Here is a 25,414-nt window from a genome sequence, read left to right on the forward strand (position 1 = left end):
GACACTTTCTTTGTGCATCTTCCATAAAGCAACCAAATAAAAAAAAATAAAATAAATAAATAAAAAAAAAACTCAAGCTGATCTAGAACAATTGTTTTGTCTTTGTGTTTGCCTGAAAATGATATCTCTGTGGCTTTGTATTCACCAGCCTTATCACATAGACATAAAAGCTTGCGTTATTTTTATTTGTTATTAGAATTCGTAATGCCAAATTACCGAATGGTCTTAAGAGAGCACAATCTTTATGTCGCCAGGCGACAATTGACTGTTAAAAATGACTAAATCCCTAAATCTCAATGTGCTTTTCCTTCATTCACGTCCTTGCTCTCCCTCATATCAAAATGCAGTGAGACGAGACATGCCCTTAGTTCCCTTTTCTATAATCTGTGATGGTAGTATAGATTCACGCAGACATAAAAACACACACACGCACAACATTGCTGCTGTGACTTGTTTTTAAATCCGAGCTTGCGAAATTGCTCCACACATTAAACACTGGCCAAGTGCTATGGGCCAGTGTTTACATGCACAAACACGCCAACGCGGATGCATACATCAATAATGTTAGAATGCTTCGGCTGCCTCGATGCATGCGGTGCTTGAATTTAGGCTGCTCCACGGGTCCATAAATGGCCCTGGTTTCTTCTACAACACAGGTGTCAAACTCATTTTAGTTGAGGTGCCACATATAACCCAATTTGATCTTAAAAACAGTGTCAGACCAGTAAGACAATAGCGTATGATCCTATAAATAATGACAACTCCAAATGACCGCCTTTGTTTTTTGCGCAAAGAAATACGAGTACATCCACATTCACATTTAATAAACGACCGGAAATTTCTTAAGAAAAATATGCAATTCTTGTCTATTTCTAGATCTCAGTGTGTTATGTCCACATCTCTTATTAAAAGCGTGTGAATCATGGGAATAGCAGCTGCTTTTATTAAAAGATTGCAGTAAATGTCTTCAATGTTTTTGCACTTTGCTAAATTCATCCCGCGGGCCAGAGTGGACTCTCTGGGTGGGCCGGTTTTGGCCCCAGGCCGTATGTTTGACACCCCTGTTCTACTTGTTTGAAAAAAAAGAGAGGAAACAAGAAGATCAGAGAAGATTATTACTGAAGCCTTAGTGGTTTAAACAGTAAGTAAATAACTACAATTAAAGAGAGAATTAATTTAAGTGAAACAATTTTATACGTATGCGAAATCAAATAATGAGAAACCACAACGACCTTTGTCTATGCATAATGTGTGCTATTGCTATAAATTACATAAATACACATCATTGGACAACATGAAAAGGGTACACAACAGGAATCAGGAGTTCCATGTCCTATAGAAATCAAGGGACTGAAATTCTCTATGCTAGTAAACTATGTGGTGTCCTCATACCAAGATCTAACGATCTCTCTAAAGCCATCAGAAAAAAAAGTGACTCAAAAATATCTCCAAATTATCTGAAATAAGCTCACTGGGACAAAAAAAAAGTCACTGAAATTTGTTCCAGACCAGAGACCCCAGAAAATTAAAGCCAAAAGCAGAATGTTTGATGAAAAAGGACCAAAGACCAAAATAGGACCTTCTGGTAGCTGTTTAAGTTGTTGGTGTCAAAGTGTGGATTTCAACAATCTGAAAGCTACTGCAAAGCCTCTGCTTTCCAAAAAGAACAGAGAAAACGTTAAGCAAAAAAAAAAAAAAACAACAACAAAAAAACAGGCCCTTTGGAATAACGTGCCTTGGACTGAAGAATCAAAGATGTATTTGTTTGGCCACAACAACTGTACGGTATTTGGCGCAGACCAAAGACAGCTTTTCATGAAAAGAACGTCAAATCAACTGTGAAGCAATGCTGGTGAAATGTTGTGGATTGTGGTTGCTCAAGAACTGTGCAGCCTGTAGTCACCGATTCAACTACAAATTCTGCATCACATCAAACAGAGCCTGAAGATAAATTCGCAGGCATCTGTTGGAAGGTTGAAACCGAACCGGAAGTGGATCTCTTGTCTGGGTAATTATCCTAAGCTCACTGGATGAATGGCTCGAAAAGATGAAATGGATGGTTACGAAACGTCTAAGCTTTGAATCGCATTCAAGCGTTGTGAGGGGATCGGACACGGCCAGTAGTACGCGCAGGAAAACATTCAAACATCTGGCAACTGTACACTGGTCAAAGTTTTCAGCAAGCCAATATAAAGCTGTTGGACAACAATGCAAAACAATTTCTGTTACAAGCGGCAATGCTATCATCTGAGGCCAAGGGTAATAAGTTATTCCAGAAGAATGTTAACATTCGTTATTTTTTTCTGTTGAACTAATGATTGACAAAGATAGATTGGCTCCGTTCGAGAATACCACCTACCACTGAAAAGAATGAAGAGGGTGAAGTTTTTTGTTCAAATACTGTATGTTTTTAATTTAAATGGAATGCACTTTCTTCCCTTGACTGTAAATGACTTTAGAGGGGAGAATTTTCTGGTGTTGCTTTTGTTGATACATCTTTCCTTCAAAATTGGACAAATTTGTAAAAACCTGTTTCGCAAGCCAGGCTTTCATGGGAACACATGGTGCGAGGATAGTTAGCGGCTATTAATTCATCAGTAATCTGAGAAAAGTCATTCCATTAAATCAATTAATGTTGTCATTAATGTTGTTTCACAAGTCACGTACAGCCCCTGCCAGTACTCCGGTGTCTAGTACGACAGTCCAACAGCAATATCATAACAGCCAAAGAAATGTACAACATTTTGTTCTCATCAGCTTTCATGTAAAAAGAAAAAAAATGTAACGGCTGCAGGTCCCACTTGTGTTAGGGGTAATGTGATATTATGCACAGGAAAGTAAAAAAAACAAACAAGCAATACATTTTACAATCCGCTTTGAATTAATTCACGACCACCGTGACGAGTCATAAATACTCACAATGATGATAATGACAATAATGGGTGTTGTTTATTCCCAGGAGGTGAAATTAGTCACCACACAATCAGGGGTCAACAACAAGAGCAAAACACCCAGGGAGAAGATTACCTGTGGAAAGAGCTGCTAAAACCGGTGCGTCACATTAATTATTCAGCCGGCTTTCACACTTACATTTCTACAATCTGTTGCAGTTTCGCAAGAGCGCTGTGAAAAAAGGAAGAGGGACGTTTTTAATTGACAGCTTGACCCCTGCTGTTCTGTAACACAAAGTGATGAATTCATAATGAATTTGGGTACAGCTGTGCCTGTGCCATAAAAAAAAGAAAAAAGAAAAAAGATTCACTATTGGGCATGCCAAGTTAATTAACACTGCCCGGACCAAGCATTCAGCTTTCCAAAGAGTTCAGATTGATGTTAATTTATAGTGAACAGGACATGGAGCTGAAGCTATGATCAAATCAAAACCAGCAGAAAAAAAATAAAAAATCTTTTCTAATTGCTAAAGTCACGCATAAATCCATCTTTGAAGCCTCGAGCGCTATAGTATCCCACTTTTTTTAAAAAAAATCCATTTTTATATTATTATCCAGCTTTTTTATTTTTTTTGCACCTCAGGAGGCACATATTTCTGTGTGCAAAATCCAGCATTGTTTAGGTCTCAGAGCAAACTTACTGCACTATGCATACAATTGCTACGGTCTCAGAAAATTAATGGAGGCAGAACACAAATACAACAGTCAGTGTAGGTGCAGACACGTACAGCAGACTGAGGAGAGAGAAGGAGAACAGTATTATAATCTATGAAGAGGTACAACTAGATCCTTCATAACTGGGCTGTGTATTTCTCTGTAATTGTTACATATTCTACTGACAAAAAAGTCTTTCTTTGTATCTCCCTGATCCAGCAGTATATGTTCCAATAGACTTATGGATTGTGGATGATCATATCGTCTGAATTAACCTATCAGAGCAGACTGGGCTTAGGTTCTATGAGAACCACATAAATATGTGGTAAGAACAGGTAGAACACCGCTAGCTACAGAGGGTATGCACATGATGTCACAGCAAGTCTCCATGGTTACGTCCACTGAGTAGCAAAAAGTGACAGCTGAGCATGGAGATTAGCAGCATTAGTTTGGACCATGGGCTTTAATAGTGAAACCTGGTGTTGTGGTTCACATTTAGTGTCAGGTAATATCAATTTATGCTGTATTTGTGATTACTCCTCGTCGTCCTTTTAACATCCGGTCGGAGACTTCATGTTACATGGCTAACGTTACTTATCAGTAAAGCTCTTAGCGTTAGCATCTTTAGCTACATTTATCATAACTGAAATGGCCTAAAACCAACTAAAACTAACCAAATCCACACTAGTTCATATGTATCATTGTTGACACCAATTGTCCTTAATTGGATCTGATAATCCACATTTTTCCCCGCCTCGCTGTATTTACTGCTACATTACACTGTGTTTTTCCCACTCAGAGGGGCCCCAGGCAGCACTGACGTCAATGCATACCCTTTATTATGTGGGGACAGTAACGTATGAAGAGTCTTACTTTACCTCTTTCAACAAATGCAGTATTTCTCATGTCAGTTTTCTCAAACCTAACTCTCGTCTTTGCTCTGCTGTATAAGGTGACCATGAGCATCATCACTCTGAAGAATGTGCGAACAGTGTGCAACCAAAAATAAAAAGACCCACCCACACGCCATGCTGCTATGTACAGTAGTTGTGTCACTGCATGTGTTTTTACCAGGCCTCAGTGTTACTAAACAACATATGCTGTTGCCAAGAGCTACATGATAAGGCCAAGTAATTTATAAAAACACTGTCCTAGGCAGAAGGCATATGCGTGTTTTTATTTGTACTCATTAGCCGTTAGTCTTGTTAGCTGTGTCAACGTTTTTTCGGCTAAACTGTTCCACTCTAGTTTCCTTTGCATTATTAAGCTTAAAATTGAACTATTGTGACATAATGTCATTACAGTAAGAAGTATAAAACAAAAAAAGGCGTGAAGATGAAGTGCAAATTAGAAATGTGCAGTAGTGTGTCTCAATGCATTTGTGTGAAGAACGGGTAAGTGAATTGGGGTAACATTTTATTGACTTAAAATGTTTCAATAGGTGGCATTTTATGTTTATAGCAAACAGGGTGGGTGGCTTGCACTGTGAAGAGTGGCTCATATACTGTTATCAGTCATTGTAGCTGTGGGATATGGCACACTGCAGTAGGGCACCAAAGAAACTGTTGACTCCAGCAGAGCAAACCAACCGATTAATTTCAGTTCTGGTAAAAGAGCACAGGAGAAGAAATGGGAAGCAGAGAACAGGGGTTGAACCGACTAGTCAACAAGGCGACTTCACTGCTATACCATGACACTTTAGGAAGGAAGAGGAGTAGTCGCAGATTACGTGACAATAACAATATGGATCCCTCAGATAAGACAGGTGAGGAGTCCAGTGGGTCATTTCAGCAAACTAGCAGCAGTTTGAGTGTGTGGAAATACTTCACTAAAGATGAAGTCCATACTACTATGACATGCAGAATATTTAAGTCAGTCTTGAAATATGACAAAAGCACTACTGCAATGCTCACTCATCTGAAAAGCAATCCGCTAACGCTAACAGAGGACCATCCGAATCTCTGTGAGTGGCAGTCAGTTACCAACTTCACCTGCGGTAACAGAGAGAAGAAGACTGGACAACAACAATTAGCTGGTGAATTTCATTGTCTAAAGTTATTAGACCGTTAGATGCTATTCACGGTAAAGGATTCGGAGAAACGCCGCATTTTTTATCCCAGTGACATTACCCTATCTTACATGCTGTGAAGTATTATTAAATGCTATTGACGGGTGCAGATTTACGAACACATCTGCAGCGCACAGTATTGTTAAGCTCATGTGTTTACGTTCAGTGTTTTGTTATATTTGTTGACATTGTTGCTGTGGTTGTAGAGTGGGTCTTTTTTTAATGTTTTTTTTTTTCGCTGAGCGCAAGCCACATATTAGTCTCAGGCTGATGGTGTTTATGGTGTTGACGGGGCTACAGCCGACAGTAGTTTGTGTTCAGGCTTCAGTTACCTTGCAGAAAAGCCTTCATAGCTTCTTTTTACAATATGTTTTCAGGTCAAGAATATAGATTTCATTGTTGCGAAGCATTACTTTCCACTGTGTTTTTATGTGTGACATCACCGACTAGTCGATGTCGATTCATTTTTTACCACATATTAGCTGATTTTCGATGGAAATCATTAAACCCCTAGAAGAGAAAAGTGTGGACGAGGAAGAAATACAGATTACGTTAGATGGGCTTGGTTATGTGGACGAAACAGATTCAACATATACTAGATTATAACCTTGGTGCTTCTAGGCAAAGTGCCAGTCTGCAGGTAAGTAAAGACCCCTAAGTCTCATTTAGAGTACTGCGAGACATGGATGCCGTAACCCATGCACGTATCTCTGAATCTCCTCGGTTAACCTTTCCTTGATGTGTTCCATCTTTACAGATCCAAAACAATCAATTTGAAAATTGCGGAGATGGAGAAGCAGCTTGAAATACTAAAGCAGAAACACGCTACTACCAACCATACTAATCACAGCTCTTGCAGTCTGCATCACCACGGATTACAGTTGCATCTCGGGGGAGGTGAACATCAGCTACGGCACTAGGGTCTGCGTATGCTCTGTGCTGTTTCTGTAGCTACGGCGTCCAATTGACGCAGAAGGCTAAACCGCCTATTAACTTACAAAGACACAATAAATGGACTATCATGGATGTGGGAGCCAATCCATCAAATGGGGAAATTTTCATTTAAAATAAAATCCAATCCATTAGCAAACAACATGGGAAATCATTCAGTTGGAAAATGGGACCCAATCCCTAAATGTGACTAAATGAAGAATCAGACGGCCTAGCTCAATCATTTTTTATTTTTATTTTTTTTTCTGTTGAAGACACCAGCCATTAAAAGAGCTCACCGTCCAGTTAGAAAGCAATATGCACTCTGGAGGGTTACTCGTTCAAGCGTCACCCATGAGAGGAAACCAACAATTTGTTCCGAGTAAAGACCCCTCATCAGTCATTTAGAACTGAACAAGACACTTTGATTAGTTTTGAAACTTCTTCAAAAACTCAAATAAGTTCAGCGTCTTTTGTTTTCACAGACATAGAACCACTCCAAAAGCTTCCCAGAGAGTTGGTACAAGACCGTTTCAACATTCGCCACATTTTCTTTCCATGGTAATCTTGCATGTAAAGCAACACATAATGGAAATAGCTGCGTCAAGTCAGAATGAAATGCGTCGCTGCTGTGGCATCTTTATTTAAAGGTTTAATTTCTAAAATGAAGCCAAGATGGGATCAAATAACTTGACACTAGTACTTGACAATCACTGTTCTTTGGCTTGTCACATCTTAACACTCATAGCAACATTTGAGTAGCGAATATGTGCCCTAAAATAACACACGTAAGCCGACACCAAGCCTGACAGTGCAGCACTGCCACACAATTACACAATCCTTTTTTCTCCAAGCGGCGCAGTTCGGTTTTTCCCCTCCGTTATCAGAAACATCAAATAAAATTAATTTCCCATTTCTGAAAGTACTGAACCAGTCCTGCAGTGAATGGGGACCTAATGCCTCGTGATCACGCCAGACATTTAAGGCTCCATGCATTTTTAAAAGCCCCCTGATTATTATTGAAACTGCAGAATAATAATCAGGGCGCCTCTGAGATCTGGACTCTTTTAATTCTTGTCTTCGTGTTTTTCTTCCCATGTGGGGAAGGGCAAAGTCAAATATTAAAACTAAAACACTAAATCAAATAGTGGGAGAGAACGGATGAGATAGGAACAGTCAAGAGGAATGTAAAAAAGGGAGGGGTGCCAACTAGGGGTTGACGAAGATACGTCATGGGACCAGGAGAGATACAGGGGAGATGTGGGACAGAGGGGGTGGAGAAGGGGAGACAAAGAATGAACAAACACTGAGTGGGAAGGAATAAAAGGGAGAACCATAAAAGCTAGTTGCTTCTGATGTGCAAAACAATGGTAATAAAAACTTCAATAATTCTTGACCTGAGACATTAATTAAGATGTTCTCCCCACAGACAGTAACAGAGGCGCACCACGCGTGGAATCAAAGGAAGGAAAGAATCATCGCCTATTTCATCTTCGAAGTCAACAATAACTCATGTGCAGTTATCTTTACTTTTCTTTATTTACTGCTGATGTGTTTGTACTCTTACATCAAGACATAAAATAACATGACCGCAGAAAAACCGCGGATCATATGTGCGCTTCATGGCTCGAGAAGAAGAACGGTTTTCCCCCTGGGCGCTGACTCCCTCCCACACAGGAATGGGGGCCGAACATTATTGAACGCACAACGTGGAGAAGACAGAGTTACAACACAACGTATAGCAAAGACACAAATTGCAATTACGTTATCTACACTTCTGATTGGAACATCGAAATCGCAGGACAGCTCTGCTCACTAATCCTAATGAGGCATTCGGAGATGTTTCATCTCTGGAGATTAGAAGCTGTGAAGCTATCCGCAGAGCCATGATGTTGTGTAAATAAACTCTTGATATCCTGTAGGCAGCATAATAATGAGCATTATGCAGATCTGCATAACAAGATCCTGTAAATTTCTCAAATCCTGAGAAAATGCAGAAAGATTAAAGTCTGATCTAGATGTGTAGATCTCCATGATCAAACCAGTGGGATTAGTTGGAAAACTGTCGATCAATGGGCGTCCTGTTAACAAGGCAGGATGGGACTCTGGTCGCGTGATCAATGCGAGCGTTCGTCCTGAAGCCAGAGAGTAATACACTACTGTCGGCTGTCGATGCATCAGTCTGCATGGACACACTTTGCTATTAATCAGGAGGAACACAGAGGCGACCATGCATTACTCAGTGACATGCACACATACAGTAACGCCGTACTCTGCCACCAGCTTGGAAGGTTTAACCTTTCATAACAATGTTTTTTTTTTATTCTTTTTTTGTGTGAAAAAACGCATGCAAGTAATAATTAGACTAACAACAAAACAAAGCACAAACGCCTTCTTAATGCCACCGCGACGGCCTTGCAAATGTCACAGACTGACACAGAAAACCAGTGACATAAATCAGCAGAACCTGGCTCAGGGGACGCAGCGTTTCTTCATGCATTAGATGCGCAAGCACAGTCTCAGCAGTTTCACCTGTCCGTGTGCTCTGAGCAACTTAAATCGTCAAGATATACATTTAATATGTGCACACACACACACAATTTCGAGACGAAGGCAAGTAATGCATCATTTTCCAATGTGGAAATCAGCAACTATGTGAATACAGAAAATGAAAATTATGTTACAAGATATTTTTATTTTAAGAAATCTCCCTGATACATCTAGAAACAAGAATTATTATTATCTATTAGATGTGTGTGTGGGTGGAATACTGTACATAGGGCTGACCTGAAAGACCTTAGAAAAGTAGGGCCGAGCGTAACATTCTTTAACATTAAGTGTAATTATTGTTAACCAGAAAATGTACAGTAAAGCAGTTGTACGTTGATTAAAAATGCATGAATACACACTGGTCTGTAGTAGCTTTAAAAGGGTTGTACTCTGTCCCAGCAAGTGTCTGTGAAAGTTAATGGCTTTATCAATTATTAACACAGTGACCTGTTGTGCAGTTGCTCAACAGATTTAAATTAAATTAATAAGACAATAATCTCCAGTGTGATTTTTTTTTTAATAATTTTTATGAATTAGTATAACAGCAGAAAGAAGATGAGCAGCTTGCGACAAAATAACACAGGTATACCTCGCAGAATAAGGCGACGCAGATGTGCCTGCACCTCACAAATCATACTGCCAGGGAACCGCTCTCTTTGTCCTTGATTTCCCTTTTCCTTCAGCGTGCCGCACCTCCCTCCTGTCTCTCTATCTGTCTATCTACGTATCGTGATCATGTCCTCAAGCCCACGACATCCTCTATCTCATCTTGATCGCATTTTCTTCTCCTCTCTAGAACCATCCCTTATTCGCCTTCTTCTACTCAGGCAACTGCTGTTTATTTGGGGGACAATCCGAGACAGATTGTTTGCTTTAGGGGACGTCTGTGTGTGTGTGTATGTACACGTGCCTCGTGTATGTGTGTGTGTGTGTGTGTGACACCGTCTGTGTCGTGTAAAGAGAAAAGAATTGATCACTCAGGTCTTTTCGCTAAATCAACTCAAGGAGGTCTATGCAGAGGTAGTGAGCGGAGAAGATGACGTATTCCCGGTTGCTGCTTAGTAAATGTGCAGAATTTGTATCACCAAAAGAAGGGACATATCCATTGCATTCCTGCGGTTGATAAATGTTGTGATTCGTTCGTGGACAAACAGTGGTGTTTGCAAAAATAAACGTGAGATGGAGATAAAATGTGACCATTTTGTACAGGTATATTGCTTAGATTGACACCTACCTGTCATGCCTGGGGGGGTTTTCAAAAATTTCCCGTTGAAATTCTGAATCACCACATCGCATTTTTCTGTCGACTCCATCCTGGAACAGAAAGAAGGAAAGAGTTGCAATTTCAGGACAATGCATTTTTTTTTTGTGCATGTGTTTCGATTCCATACGCGCAACAATACTACAACTGAATGTAGATATGAATGCTCCACGTTGCAGAAAGTGTATTAAATACCTGCCTGTTTATATATCTGTATGTGGCTGCATATGGATGCCTGAGAAAATAAAACGGCTTAGGTAGGCCTGCACACGTCTCTGTGTTTGCGTCTGTGTTTTCTATGGGGTTTCCTCTCCTTTGTCCCAGTTTAAAAGCTCCATTCAGTCTGATCTGTTGTGTGTCATGTCCTCTTTGTCTGCCCCTATTCAGCTCTGCTCACCCAATCACAGCTCAATGACTAATTGCCTGCTTGGCAAGCAAAAGCCAGTGTGTAAGTGTGTGTGTGGGTGTGTGTAAGAGGAAAATGGTGAGTGAAGGAAAAGACTGTGTGTGTTTGCGATGTGAGCATGCATGTCTCTGTGTGGTTCTTGGTGTTTCTTCAAATAGTCGGTGACCCTGAATGGAGGCCTGACTGGATTCTAATCACTGGCACACTCTATGATGCAACTGAGAAGACCACACACACAAAGGGTAAAGTGACCAACAGTACAAAACCAGTTGCCTTTCTTCAACATTTTTTCGATATACCAGGATCTGGATGACGGAGAACCTCTACAGACATAGAGGAATGATGAGGATAGCGTTGTCCATTGCGGTTACGTGGAGCATAGACAGTTAGGAATCAGTTTCAGTTTGTGTCCAATATGTGATTATTGTATATAGAAAATATAATACCATGTAAAATTTGCTCTGTTGCCTTAAAGCTACTGCGGTAATCAGAAAATCCTAGAAATATGTCAGTGTAAACGAAATCTCTGTGTCTCACACACTTAACTACCAACAGATTCACAAGTGTAAGTGGCCTGTGAGGTGACGCTCTGCGCATTCGTCTCTCCCTGCGTACCTGGCAAAGCCGACTCCTCTGCTCAGGCCGTTGGCGTCCCTCAGTATCCGCGTGGAAATGACGTGACCAAAAGGCTTCAGCATGTTCTCCAGCTCCTGCTCGTCCATTGACACCGGCAGGTTGGAGATGTAGAGGTTGGTGGGGTCCTGCTCCTGTTGCTGTGGAGAGACAGGAATAGAGAGGATGAGGTAATTGGATGTTTTTGCTGTCACACGGAAACTAAGAGAAGCATTAGTCTGAAAGAGATGAGCACTAATAGAAGACGCCTGTCTGAAACCTTGAAAACAAATGAAATTAATATAACTTATATATAACAGGTAAAAGTCCACGTTCCATGCAGTTCAACTACCCACTCCTATCCATGTGTGTCTAACCTCCAGTCTTCACATCTCATTCTTTTCATTCTATCCCTACGACCCCTCTCCCATCCTTTCTCTCCCTTTCTGTCCCTCAGCTTCCACTCCCATGAATAAGGCCGGTTAATAAACCTCCTCGCAGCTACCAATGAGTGAATAACCTGTGTTGAATCTTACAAAGAACGCTTGTGCTGCTTAGAGGAATATGGAAATGAAACTTCACAAATGTAGTCCTGGAAATAATATGAACTGATAGCGAAGGAGAATAGATCTAGACGTGGCTTTGTGCGGAGCCAAATACATTTTCTTCCTTTCAAATGTGTAAAATTCTCAAATCGAAGTGAATGGAATAAAGGAGCCGACTGTAACCCTCCAGTAAAAGCTGGCATTGCAGCACTAAATGCATCAAAGGTTAAGTTGTTTATTTCCATATTTATGACTGAACATCCCCCTGCGAAAATATTTGTGAAGACAGTGTAACTCAAGAGGCAAACTCTCTTCAAAAGCGGAATAAACATTTAAGTGAAAAGTCAGAGCCCCAGCTTCATGCTCAGAACCCCTGAAGCAATAAGGAAACCTCCTCCAGAGTCATAGACGTTGCATTCACTTTCTGAGGGAACCTCCTTCTTGTGCGCCTCTCAGTTAGTTAGAATAGTATACTTCAATTATTTTACTTCTGTGTGGCAGGTCTCTATTGAAATGATCCTCCGCAGGAGACCAAAGCCTGTGTGTGTGGTGCTTGTGAATTAAAAGCAGGGAATGTATTGATGGACAGTTCTCTATTTTACAGTCACTTGCTTAGAGAAAGAAGTCAACCACGTCCAAGTACAATTACATGCATATGGTATAAATCACAGCAGCATATCAAACTAATACAAAAGTGCATATCATCCAAAGTTTGATACAAGAGCTACGGCAAAGAAGAATATACAGTTTATTGTACACCAATCAGACACAACATTATAACCATCTTGTGACAACGCAATGCTCTGTTGATATCCATGTGGATGTTACTTAGGCATGTACCACGCACCTAGATCAGACCAGACCGGACTCCCAAACCCCATAGCAATGACACTCCTTGATGGCAGCAGCCATGCACAGCAGGATGCACCAGGGTTAGGAACAACTCAAAATACACGAAAAACCTGGCCTCCAAATTCCCTAGATCCCAAACTCATCAAGTATTTGTGGGATGCGTTGGAACAAGTCTGATCCATAGAGCCCCCCCTCAACCCATAGGACCCAAAGGCCAAAAGCCAACAACATTCTGTTACCAGACACCACAGGACACCCTCGCATGTCCATTCTCTGGTGAGTCGCAACTGTTTCAGAGGCACAAAGGAGACCTACGCAATATTAGGAAGGTGGTCATAATGTTGTGCCTGATCTCTATATACTGTAGGTGTGTGTTGCCGGCTGAATTCTTATGCGTCTTTGTGACAGAAAAGCTGCCCAAAGGAACTCTCTTTATAAACCTAAATATTTATTTCATGAATGGAGGATTTTCCTTTGCATGCACCAGAGAGGTTTGAAGAGTGCGAGTTCCAAGGCTGGCAGAGTGTGACCAAAGCCATCTAGGTAATCGGTGACTCAGAATAAGCAGAGCAGCTCCCACGAAGAGAGCTGAAATATTTTACCCTTCCTCCTCAAGTCAGAGTATCTCTCTTCGTCAGCAAGGATTTTCCTTTGGCAGAGTGTCCAATATACAGTTACCTTCCCACGTATGGCAACTGACACTGGATATGAACCTGCATATTGCACGCATGCTCGTACAAGCTGGCATTTATGGAAGCAGTGAGAGACGAAGGCAGCAACATCAAAGCGGTAGAAGGTACCAGCTGTGGAATCTGTCAGTGGTCTTAGAGTCATCTCCCTGAAAGAGTTACGTCACTGAAATCATCAAAGTGTTTTGCCTGATGCAGATCTGGGTAAACTACAGTTTCACCGCAACACAGACCGTATTAAAATGCTTTCGGGATAACATTGCAGTGTTTCAAGTTTTTCCCAAAACAAAAGCTCATGTGGTCATACGGACAACGAAACGGGTTTTCCTGGCTGCGTTCCATGTTTAATGCATTGAGAAGATCTTTGGCAGATGAGACTTAAGCAGTTTGTCAAATCAAGTGGTTATCTTGTAATCATGCAGACAATTTCCTCTTTATTTTTCTATCCCACCACAGCACACCAGCATTAGAAAACTGTCCAGGGAAATACAGAGGGAATTTCTGGCAAAAAAAAAAGACATAGCCGCATATCCACTTGATTTGAAATACTGCTGAAGCCCAGTGTTCATACGAGTGCATGAACATTTGTGCTGGAAGAAATGGAGCTTGGCGTTAGGTCAGGAAGGCCACGGAATCAAGCTCAGATCACAAGCCTAGCTCATCAGCTGATAGTTGATCTATAGGCCAGCCCACACCAGCTGGCAACTGAGCTGAAGCTTCACGGGCAAATCTCACTCAAAGCGCCTCTTGAAGTTGCTTCGACCTACCTTTCCTTGCTTTTCCTTATCAAGCTGCTTTGCAACCCACCTCCCCCACTGCACCTCCTTGTATGCTGTGTCTGCCTCTCAATGTCAGTACTGTGCAAAAACTTTGCTCTGTTCTGTACCAGTCCCAGAACAGAACTGCCAAAAAGTAATTTACTGCAGTTGTAATACATTTCTTTGACTGACCTTAAACTATCTGTGATCTGTAATTATTGTGATCTGCACACAAGCTCAACAACACATTAGGAAACCAACCCTTATCATTACCAGAACATACAAACATAAGCCCCTTTCACATTCGATGAAAAACCCAGGTCGATGAGGGTCGAATGACCTGGGATTTTACTGGATGTTTTATTGGATTTTGTCACTGGACGGCCTGTCAGACTGTATCACTGTAGAAGCTCCAGGGCTGCGAGCAGCTCAAAAGCAGAGCAAGGTTTTGGTCTACTCCCACAACAGACCGATCTCTGAAGGGCAGAGATTTTTGTCCATTTTTTCAATCAAACAAATCAAATATGTTGTTACACGATAGGTAATGGAAGGGTGAATTAGCCCTAGTCATGTTCGTCCTGATAGGGGAATGCTTGTGTGACTGTGTGCGATACTGCAAAAGTTCTTACATTTCACCGTGAAAAACCTTGCAAACATTGCAAATACTGAAGACAAAATTTAGCCATGAAACACTGTTTAAAGCTAACAATGTTAGAGCTAGAAAAGGTACCACTGTGCTCCCAGGATACAATACAGGAACTGACTAGAGAAATCACTGGGCGAGCTAATAATGCAAATCTGTTGCATGCCGTGTCACACTGTTTAAAGCCTCCGAGTTCCTGTCATTCAAACAAATGAGCTCCAGACTCTCTTCTTGTTGCAAACGACGGCAGATTCCTGCTCACCCTGTTTGCAGGTCATACAAGAATAAATGGTACAACACAAGATTTCCTTTCCTTGTGGTAAAAGTCGTTAAAAGCTAATTTCTTCTAACAGCAGAACGTCTTAAACAAAATCTCACAGCGGTTTGCCCAATTTCAGCTTGAAGTGGGTCAGCTGTTTCGTCTCTGCACACATTTTCCATAGAGTTTGCAGTTGCTCTAACAAGGGGAATGAATGTCGATTTGGACGAGAGATGCCATTACCTCTGCGCCACTCCCTCCAGATGCTGATCGTAATATCGGTGCAGTCTGCTCTGCTTCCTGCCTGAAAACAGTTGTTTGTTTCATTTATATTGTCTCAGTCCAGGGAAATCAAGAGTAAGGTAGGTACAAATCAACAGGGGCATTATGGAAATCACTTAGCATTTTAGTACACCACCCTACGAGTAGCAGCTGGTTGTAAAGACAGCGACTAGGATTTGAACGAAAGTGCTCTGGAATAGCCACATGTGAATGAACTCTACTTGACTTTGTTTAAAGTTGCTGTTTCCACAAAGTTATTTCGCGGTGATCTCTCACTCTGCATGTTGCAAATGACTCACCTCTCACCCTCTCCCTCTCTCACTATGTCCCCTCGCCCCCTTTGTGTGTCGCTCTCTCTCTCTCTCTTTGTAACATCTGTCATGAGCTGGAAACAGCTTCACACCAACTGTGCCTCTCCCTGGCTGTGTAGCCTGCCTGCCAGCCAGTCGGCCTGTGTTTTCAGCCCCATTAAACCTCATTGCTGCATCATTATAACAGGTCTGTGCGTCTTATCGTGCCACTTCCTGCTTACCCTGCAATGCAACAGCACCTGCTGAAATAGCTGGAGGGTAAAGCGAGGGCAAAGCAATGGTTAAATACTTGTGAGAAATGCCAGCACGTTTTTTTTTTTTTTTTTTGGCGCACCAGTCGTCGTGGATGTGAGGTGAGACCGAAACGTCACATTTCTTTGCAATCCTGCACACATCTGAAATAGAGGCTTAAGATGATGATGGAAAGATGAGGAAAATTAAGAGAAGATATAGGCATTGAAAATAAATTTGGAGAGAAACTGTATGCGATTAGGCAGGGCAGACTTTCTAACCATTATGTGTCCACTCCTTCCTCTTACCTTTCCAACTTCACATAATCCTGCTCATTTCCTCTTCTAATCCATCTATTCTTACTCCTCCTTTGTCCTCCCATAGCCCACCTCCTGTCTATGCTCCGACTTCCTCCAATCTCATGTTCGCCCTCCTCCTCCTCCTTTCTTTCCCCTCTCTCCCCTCTCCCCTGCTTGCGATTCGCCCATCCTCTCCATAAGATTAAAACCTAATCTCCTATAATGGCAGCCTTGCTGTCTAAAACACTATCTGAATGCTTAATTAATATTTAAAGAGCAGGCATTTTCCTCTCCTCCCTTCTCATTCTTTCCCCGTCCTCCTTTCCCCCCCTTACCATTTTTCCCCTTCTACATTTTCCTCCTCACACTGCCCTCGTCTTTATTTTCCGTCATTGCTATTCATCTCTCACGGCCACCTCTTTCTCAAGCCGCATTTACGCCTGCCTTCATCTTCCTCTTCCTCAAGCCGAGTTCTAATCTTTCATAATGATTGTCTGGGTGTCTAAACGTTCTCTAACGGCTTAATCAATACTTAATGAACATACCATAAATACTTTATGAACCCTAAACCCTAATATTCCCCTGGGCTTCATTAACCATGGAGATATACACTTTTCTCCATCTTCTTGATAGCTGGAGGCTCCGTGAAATCAACAATGGATTTCGACATCATTATTTAGTCTCTGGTAAGTTATATATATATATAAGATATATATATATATATACACTGTATATATGCTGCCACCTCTAATTTACTAGTAGGTGGAATAGTTAGAGAACAAGGCTATGTGAGATGTCACACCTACAGTATGTGTCACATCACTCTGCTTTGCATTTATCCACCTACATGTCAGTATATTATTAATGGAAAAAATACTGTTTCACCCACTTAAATTGCACCATGGGAATATCTCGCACAACTCACCGCTTATTATTTTCTCACTGTACCAGTGCCTTGAATCTGCAGAGAACGTGCAATAGTGCTGCAGGGCACGGACTTTGTCAACGTCAGCACATCCTTTTTAACTTCAGAGCGACAAAAACTTTTCAATCAGAAACAGAAAATGCCGAGATTGATCCGTGCACTTTGTAAATTCTGCGGCAGGCTTCTGCCGCGGTTAATTGGCAACAAAGGTCATTCAGCTTAGCTAACCTTTAAAGGATCGAGGTAACGCTCAAACATCATTAAAAATTGCGTCTGGAGGCCCTTCAAGTGACGGCATTAGCCAGGAAATATTCAGAACTAGAAAAGCTGCTTCCCACTCTGTGACTCTCTAGTGGCTGTGAAGTGGCAAAGAAATCCTGGTGATTCAAAGAAACGGCGCAGCTCTTGACTAAGTGAGAGACTGACTATGTTTCAATGGTTAATTCAATTTCGCAAAGGGAAGAGCGTTTTTTCCCCCCTCCCCCTAGCTTCCAACACTGCATCTTCACACTTTGCGTGACTCATTTAAAGCAACATGAGAGGCCTTTCCAGATAATGAGACTGCACACACACACACACACACACGCACACGCATTACTCAGTTTACCCATTAATTTACACTTTTGCGCCGGACCTTTACTTTTTTGCCCTTGCATTGGTCTCTGGCTTCCTCTTTTTCTCTCTGCATTTCAATTTTAACCTTACATCTTTCCCTCTCATCCAGTCTGTCTCATTTTTCACTCACACTGTCTCTACTGTGTATTAAAAGGCCAGTAATTCATCACAGAGTCAGAGAGAAGTCCCTATTGCACGCCAGCGTGCAGGACGCTTGTCTGCCAGCCGTCCGGAGCTGGAATCAATCATCCAATCCTGAGATACTGAAACCATCAGGGAGGTTCAGGCATAGACAGAGATGAGAGACTGGGAGACACAGAAAGAAGAGAAGAAAGTCTTTAGGTGGATATGCAGACAGATAGAGCAGTGTGTGAGAATTAAATAAACATCTCCCAGGCTTAATAGACATCAAAAGCCTCGTAAACAGAGCAATTCCATTTCTTTTTGCTTCAATTTCAAATAAACCAAATGTTTCTATTAATAGGCAGATGCATCCACGGGCTGAACTACACCCTGGCCTGACTCTAAGGCTACATCTGCTGCGTTGTTTTTGTTGTCGATGTTTATTCCTCAAAGTGGCCACACAAATACAGCTTATGAGGCGTGGGCCTGGTTCCAAACAGTCGAGTGGAAGCGATGTCATTTCCTGTGGTGGTGCGGTTGTTGTTACTTCTTTATATGGCTCTGTACCGAACTATGTTCAGCCTAAAAATCCTAATGCGGGATCTAGAGTAACTGAGAAACTGTGACGTTTCTTGACTTGCGGGAACCCGCCGGAAACAGGTCTGGTTGGGTTGGGTTTTTACGATTGCAAATTTTGGCTGACTTGGTACCGAGCATTCCCTGCGAGTAGCTTATTACGAAAAAAACAAAAAAAACAAAAAAATACACACACACACTTTTGAAGAGTTGCTCTGCAAAATGTAAAGCATGTGTTCATGGACGTAGATGCATGAGGTCCTCAGATGAGACTTTTGGCAAAACCCCACGCCAAGTCACTTCTCTAACACATAAAAAGGCATGCACCAAGATTACACATTCAAACACTTAACAGGCAAAATGCTTCAAAAACATATGCAGTGTGTATAGTAGTGCACACACACTTCCCCATGTCTTTAGCTCTCTTTCCTTTCTTTCTCCTCTTTTCTGTAGCACTGAATGCTGTAATCAAGGCTAATGGGACTCAGCTGTTGGCCGGTCTAATTACCTGGAATGCAGACGGATGATCTTTGAGATGGGCCTAAACAGAAAATCACTTCAGAGGACGTAACGTTGACTCGCATTTATTTCTTGGAGACCTATTCTGATCCCAATCATAAGCACTACTCGTCTGGAAATCCTAACCTAAACGGTTATGTCAGGATTTCCAGGTCAAGGATTCACTCTAAAGTGAAACGATGTAGCTTAGGGCCAGCTGGATTTATTGCGAAAGGGGAGTAAAGGAGTAAAAAGGCCTTGCAATATTACAGTACAATACAAGCACACACACTTATAGGATATTTATTTCATGCACTTGTCATTTGAGTAAGTGTGCGTGGCTTGTAGTGTGGATCGGCATGTGCTCATTTTTTTTCTGTTTTTCTGTGGCTTAACGGGATAAACCTTTCTCTAAACTGAATAACTTCAGTCATACTTTCCAATCCCTTTCACTAATGCTATCCATGTCTCACCAAATTCTCATCCATTTGATGAAGAATAACCCCCGACTATGGATTTTAAAAAACAACAACCGCAGACTAAAGTGGAATAACCTCGAGGTGAAATTCCCAAATGTTCTTTTTGAGAAATGCATTTTTAATGATAACGCAAGCAGCACGTCAAGTGCTCTAAAACCCCCCTCCCACAATGTTATATACGATAAAAGGATCAAGTGCTGGCAGACTGAAACGCTGTCCAGAATATAAAACATTCAACAACAACAACACAGACTTGCTGTCTCACAAGATAATAATATCGCCTACCATCCGCTGATCCGATTTGTGGATATTAAAGAAATATTATATATAAATATTAAACAAAAATAATGCTGAGGCTGGAATATTAATTAAAACGAAAGGATTTTGAAACAAATCTTTTGCATGTCTGGTGAAAAATGTGTCTCGGTGTCATACGAGGCCTCGTCAGCCTGATGTCATGGTGTCTGCCTGAGGAGAGAGTGGGCTTCAGGGAACTCCTCGCTCAATGATTAATGGAGTCTGGAAACCAAGGAGGGGAGTTGTCTGTGACTCTGCAGGTACACACCCTGTTGACGTCTTTGAGAAAAGAGACAGAGAGCTCTGTGTGTGTGTGTGTGCGTGTGAACATTTGAAGCTGCATCATCACTCTGAAGATTGTTTCATGCCAGTTCAGAGGGACTCATCAATGATGGCAGATATCCAGACAAATGCAACCAAACATAAATAAAACACACCCGTAATCAGAGTTGTCGCTCTGGCTGGAGGTGATCAAGGCATGAGTTATGGTGGAGGAAGTGATGCAGAAAGGGAAATTAGGGACGTGAGAAAAGGAGGTTAGGCAGGGGTGAGAATAGAGAAAGACTCTAGCAGTAAAATCAAGACAGTGCCCTTATAGTATATGGACGCTGTTTGATGCTAATTTGGCAGTCTTGAGCTGCCCTTTCCACACTAGTAACATAGTCAGCAGTAGCACCAGGTCCTCCTTCCATCCCCACATTTGTTAGTACTCATTGACGTATATGGAATAAAACTGGAGAACTTAATTAACTGTCAGCCACCATGTAAAACTGATCACACTGAGACACTCATTGAAGAGGCCTGTTAAAGTACACAATAGTTTTGTACGTCTCTTGCAGTTGGATGATGCAAAATCACAAATGAGATGAGATAAAAAAAAAAACTTGAGCTACTTTTGAGAAGAATGTGGTTTTCCAGAGGGATCTGACTACGACCTTAGGGTGACCAGATTTTAGGAGTGTATCATCAGCATAGAAGGACCACATGTCTGTGGCAGCATAGATATTGTCATTGTTTCACATGGTTATAAAAATCTTTCATGTTAACAGTGTTGTAAGTCGACCACTCGACATTTTGTCATGATGAATGCAACTATTCCGATTCGATTGCTGATCACGTCAGCTGTGTGCATACGTCAACACTGACCCCAATTATGGCTGCTCCCGCTGCCAGGAAAAAAAACAAAAAAAAAAAGCATTTAAGCATTCTCTTCAAAAAAAAGGACCCAAATGGACAGCACCACAGCAGCACAACCACACTAAGAGAAAACAAGTCGGTTTGGGATTTGGGACTATTGCATTGAGTCTTCTCAAATTCTTGGTTGGCGTCCAGTGTGTGGGACTCGTCCTTATTTGTTGTGTTTCAGGCAAGAACTCGGTGGGAGAGCAAATACTCGTGACTAGTATGCCAATGCTGCATTCAAGCACATTTGCAAGTTTGTTCCTGCGTTTGTTGACTTATAAAACTAAACACAAAGATTTCCATTAACATTTGGCTCTGAGTTGGTTTAGGTAACCTTTTGCAGATAAATAATAAAGGTGCATGTCTAATTACAAGCAGCCACTAAAGTTAAATCATACTCAGCAAAATGTGCGTTTAATGGCAGAACAAAGTGGACGGCAGCTTTCCTGATTATTCCAAGAATCCATTTCTGGATCAGTTACCAAACAACCATGTTCTTCATTTAAGTTAATAATGCAGTTATGATAATTGAGTTAAGCCATTTGAGGTTTTGAAGCAATATTTATCTTTAGTTTTATGTGTCTGCAGTGTTGTTTCTGCTTTACTGGACTGTATCCTGTTAAAACTGTAAAGAAATTCACGGGAGACACTGGATGAGAAGTAGCCAGCTCGTCTCACAACTTGAAATCCTCAGTGTATGGTTTGCACAAGACACTCTTAACACTACTTTGTCTGAATCAAGTCGGGTTCGGCTGCTACACTGTACCTCTTCTGTCCCCCTCGCCCTTCTCCTTTCACCGAATTGCTCCTTGATTGTCTGCGTGTATCGCAGCGTTTCATTAGACAAATGCAATAAAGCAGAAGGCCTGCTGGATTATCACAGAGGAAGCACTTTCTCGGATAAGGGAAGAGAAAATTAATAAAGAAAGTTTTTAGACAAACTTATTGAACGCGCTCTTCTTCCGAGCTTCCTTTTTCCCTTGCTAATGGTATGTGGCTTGTCTTCAGACAAATCATTGGGAAATGAAGTTAAGAGCCACAGCCAGAGAGAAAACAAATTAAAAGGAAACTGCAAAATTAAAAAAGTTCTTGAAAAGTGCAAGGGAGGAGTAGGTTTGTGCTCTTGGCACTGCGCTGATTAAAACATGAAGACTGGCTCAGACACGAATCACATCAACTGAGGAGGAGGAAGGAGGATTTTGATTCTGACAAAGCTGACGTTTTTGTTTTTGTCTTCCACTGGGTCAAGTTACATACAAGCGCGCCAGGCTGCGTAATGCATGGGAATCTGCCGTGTGACAATTACAGTCGCGATTTAAATCTCAAGCAGGATCTCGGTGATGGCCACAGAAGCCCTATCGTGCATCCGCGGTATCTTACTGTACATTTGAATATTAATGGATTTTCAAAAACAAATACAAGACACCGTAAAAGCATAAATGAGGGGCTTTGAGGTAAATCCTTCAACCTTATCCTCGTCTTAATTGCACTGCAGTAAAAGACAAAAAAATGAAGCTGTCATATCATCCAAGGGCATATAACACTTGCTGGGCTCATAAAAATTACACAAGCTGGTAGATTTGCTGTATAACAGAGAGTTAAGCTGTCCACGTCCACCCACACCTTCTCCTGGCCACGGCTATAAAGTCCTGGAGGAGAAGAATACTGGTTTACACTTCAATAAAAGGCCTTTTTCATCAACTCTGCGGTTCTGACTACATCTGTCTTGCTGCAGTCCACCCATCAAGGTCAAGCATATGTGTGTGTGTGTGTGTGTGTGTGTGTGTGTGTGTGTGTGTGTGTGTGTGTGTGTGTGTGTGTGTGTGTGAGAGTGTGTTATTGAATGAATTTGTGTGATCCAAGAGCAATCTGAAAAAAGGAATGTGAAATCTAGTATAAATTTCCACCACAACTTTGAATGCTTAACCAGTGAGCAGAATATAAGGCGTTGGGGGGGGGCCGCCATTAATACACAGCAAATGTTTCACTGTCATTTCCCTGTTAAACACATTCTCGCCTGCATTCCTGGGAAGATCACTTGCCTCGGAAAGGCATTTAACCCCGAGCTCTACTGGAGGAAGCTGGTGATTCCATTTTCTCAAGGACACTGTGTCTCAGCGATGGGAAACCAGAGACCTTTAAGGCTCGAATCGGAATCTCTCGGCCCGTGTTTAATCCTCCAAAATGGCTATTAAAAGTTTTATTTACCTTTGACACCATTGTTCGCGTTCTCCCTGTCTGCCTTCTCATCATGTAAAACATCTTTTTACGGGGATTTGTTTGGATTTAACGAGGCATTGATTTAACAACAGCAACTACATGTACACACGGGTTGATTTTCACACAGCGTAATATGAGCGGACGGACGGCCAAGTCAGGGTTAGTGGATTCTCTGCCTCCGGTGCAAACACGCACCGATGTGCATACACGTGTGCCTGTTGTGTGTTTTGTGCTTTCACCTGATACTATTTCATTCTGATCAATGCCTTTGTCCTACAGACCCAAAGCTTGCAGGCCGTGGCCTGTTGCCATGGTTATCTCCGTTTGAAACCAGAGGGATTAACCTCCAGGGGGATGGTTTCAGGGAGAGAGAGGGAGAAATGAAGATGGAGGAAGAGAGGGGAGCAAAACAAGAGGGGCAAAGTGAGAGAAAAACAAGTATGGGTGAGAAATACAACAATAGAGGCAAATAAATCATCACAGACAATAATAAACACCAGGAAAGAGATATAGGAAAGACATGTTTTCCTATATGTATTTTTAGAAAATATTTTTTTCGTGCACCCCTGAGAGAATCAATTCACAATTAAACCGTTGTTGAGTTATTTTTATTAGGTTGAAATAACTCAACAAAACACCGATTACCTACAAAATGAGCTTTACGGAAAAGCCCAAGCCTAAATTTATGAGGCCAAACATGGCCAGACTAGAAAACTTCTGTTCAGTAATTCAGTAGTCTTCAACTGTGAAATTAAGGCCTCAGTGTTGACCAACTCCTGGACAGACTGTAATGGTTTTATAATGAATTAAAGTAAGTTAATATATGGGGAACATTTACGGCTCCTAAATGTTGTCCAAATGATCAATATTTAAATACGCTGTTGAGCTAAAATGTCAATGAGTATAATCGGCTTTCAGGCAGCATATCTCAATCTCTGTGCACTGATTCGCTGAACTGATATGTGGTGTTGCATTCAGGTAAAGCCTCAGTGTTTAGCGTTTCCTGCTGTAAGACATGACTTGAAATGCATTGGATTGTGGATACAGAATATGCTGTGTTCAGTATCTAACATTTCATCTGTTTAGCGAAAAATGAGGAGGAGACAATAAAGGGCCATACATACAACCACACTACTACAATGCAATGAAAAGCCAAACACAAAATGTTTTCTGGTTCTGACTTTATAAATCTGCTCACTTCACACCCTTTCTAAATTCTGATTTGGCTCCGCTTGGTTTGCTTTGGCTGTGCGGAAACCACTTACCGTAAGTTCCAAAACTAAATATTGGGATTCTCTCATTGATACGTTGCTTTTTCACTGCCTGCTGCTCAGCTTTGTTATGAAAAGAAACAAGACGAAGCGAGTGGCATTACACTCTAAGAACAAACAGCTCAAGGAACGATTCCTCTTTCTCAAGCTCGAGGGTGAGCGCTTGAACCGAGCCCCCTGGACGAAGATCGGTCTCGATGCTACAGATGACGCTTCAAAGCGCATGTGGCATCATGTCGAGGAATGAATTTAATCTGCTGGCACAAAATAAAAGCACTTCAGCTGTACCGGTTTTTGCATCAGAGGGTGGCTTTTTGAAGATACCACTTCTTTGCGGCGTGCAGCCCTCTGTGAAGATGTGGTGCGGTGTGCGTCGCTCAGACGAGAGAGCAGAGATTCACTCGGCATCTTTGCATGTCGGGATGAGGGCACAGCGGGGCCAGCTGACAGCTTGTTGGACCAAGGTTATTTACTCTTGGAAAGAAAAACCAACCTTAGTCAGCGAATGCTAAAGGGCAGTCACACATGCGCGCATTCGCACACAGACACACGGCCATGTAGATGTTTTATCCCTCACACAGACAGCGCTTCAACACACACACACATACGCACACCACCACCACCAAGAGCTTAAATAGTCTCATCACTAGAACACCACTGAGAAAACAGCAGCCTAATTACCATCATATCCTCTACCAAGGACGTCTCATGACAGCACACTCAGCCATTCATTTTACCTGTACAAACCACATCCTCCCCTCTTACAAAGCCATTAGGCTCTAACAAGGGTTCTTAAACCCTCCCAGTCCAAATTGAGCAGGTTTAGTGACCTTCTGAGACAGAGCCTCGTTAAAGCTCCGTCATAGGAGCAGCCACCACAAACTGGCCTGTATTCTATTTTGGCTCCCGGCAGTGCCATAACCCCAT

The 25,414-nt window shown here is 41.7% G+C and overlaps 1 protein-coding gene across 3 annotated transcripts in view; it reads right to left on the reverse strand.

Moving 5' to 3' along the window:
• The window catches only part of LOC125016794 (RNA-binding motif, single-stranded-interacting protein 3-like), a 159,923-nt gene that overhangs the window by 22,355 nt on the left and 112,154 nt on the right, over nucleotides 1–25,414 (reverse strand). For all 3 annotated transcript variants that reach the window (XM_047599484.1, XM_047599483.1, XM_047599482.1), the window contains 2 exons: nucleotides 11,436–11,593; nucleotides 10,388–10,467 (listed from right to left, as the gene is read on the reverse strand). In XM_047599484.1, the coding sequence (XP_047455440.1) occupies nucleotides 10,388–10,467; nucleotides 11,436–11,593 (238 nt within the window). The remainder of the gene's footprint in view (nucleotides 1–10,387; nucleotides 10,468–11,435; nucleotides 11,594–25,414) is intronic.

Source organism: Mugil cephalus, chromosome 11, assembly GCF_022458985.1.
Source record: "Mugil cephalus isolate CIBA_MC_2020 chromosome 11, CIBA_Mcephalus_1.1, whole genome shotgun sequence".
Lineage (NCBI taxonomy): Eukaryota > Metazoa > Chordata > Actinopteri > Mugiliformes > Mugilidae > Mugil > Mugil cephalus.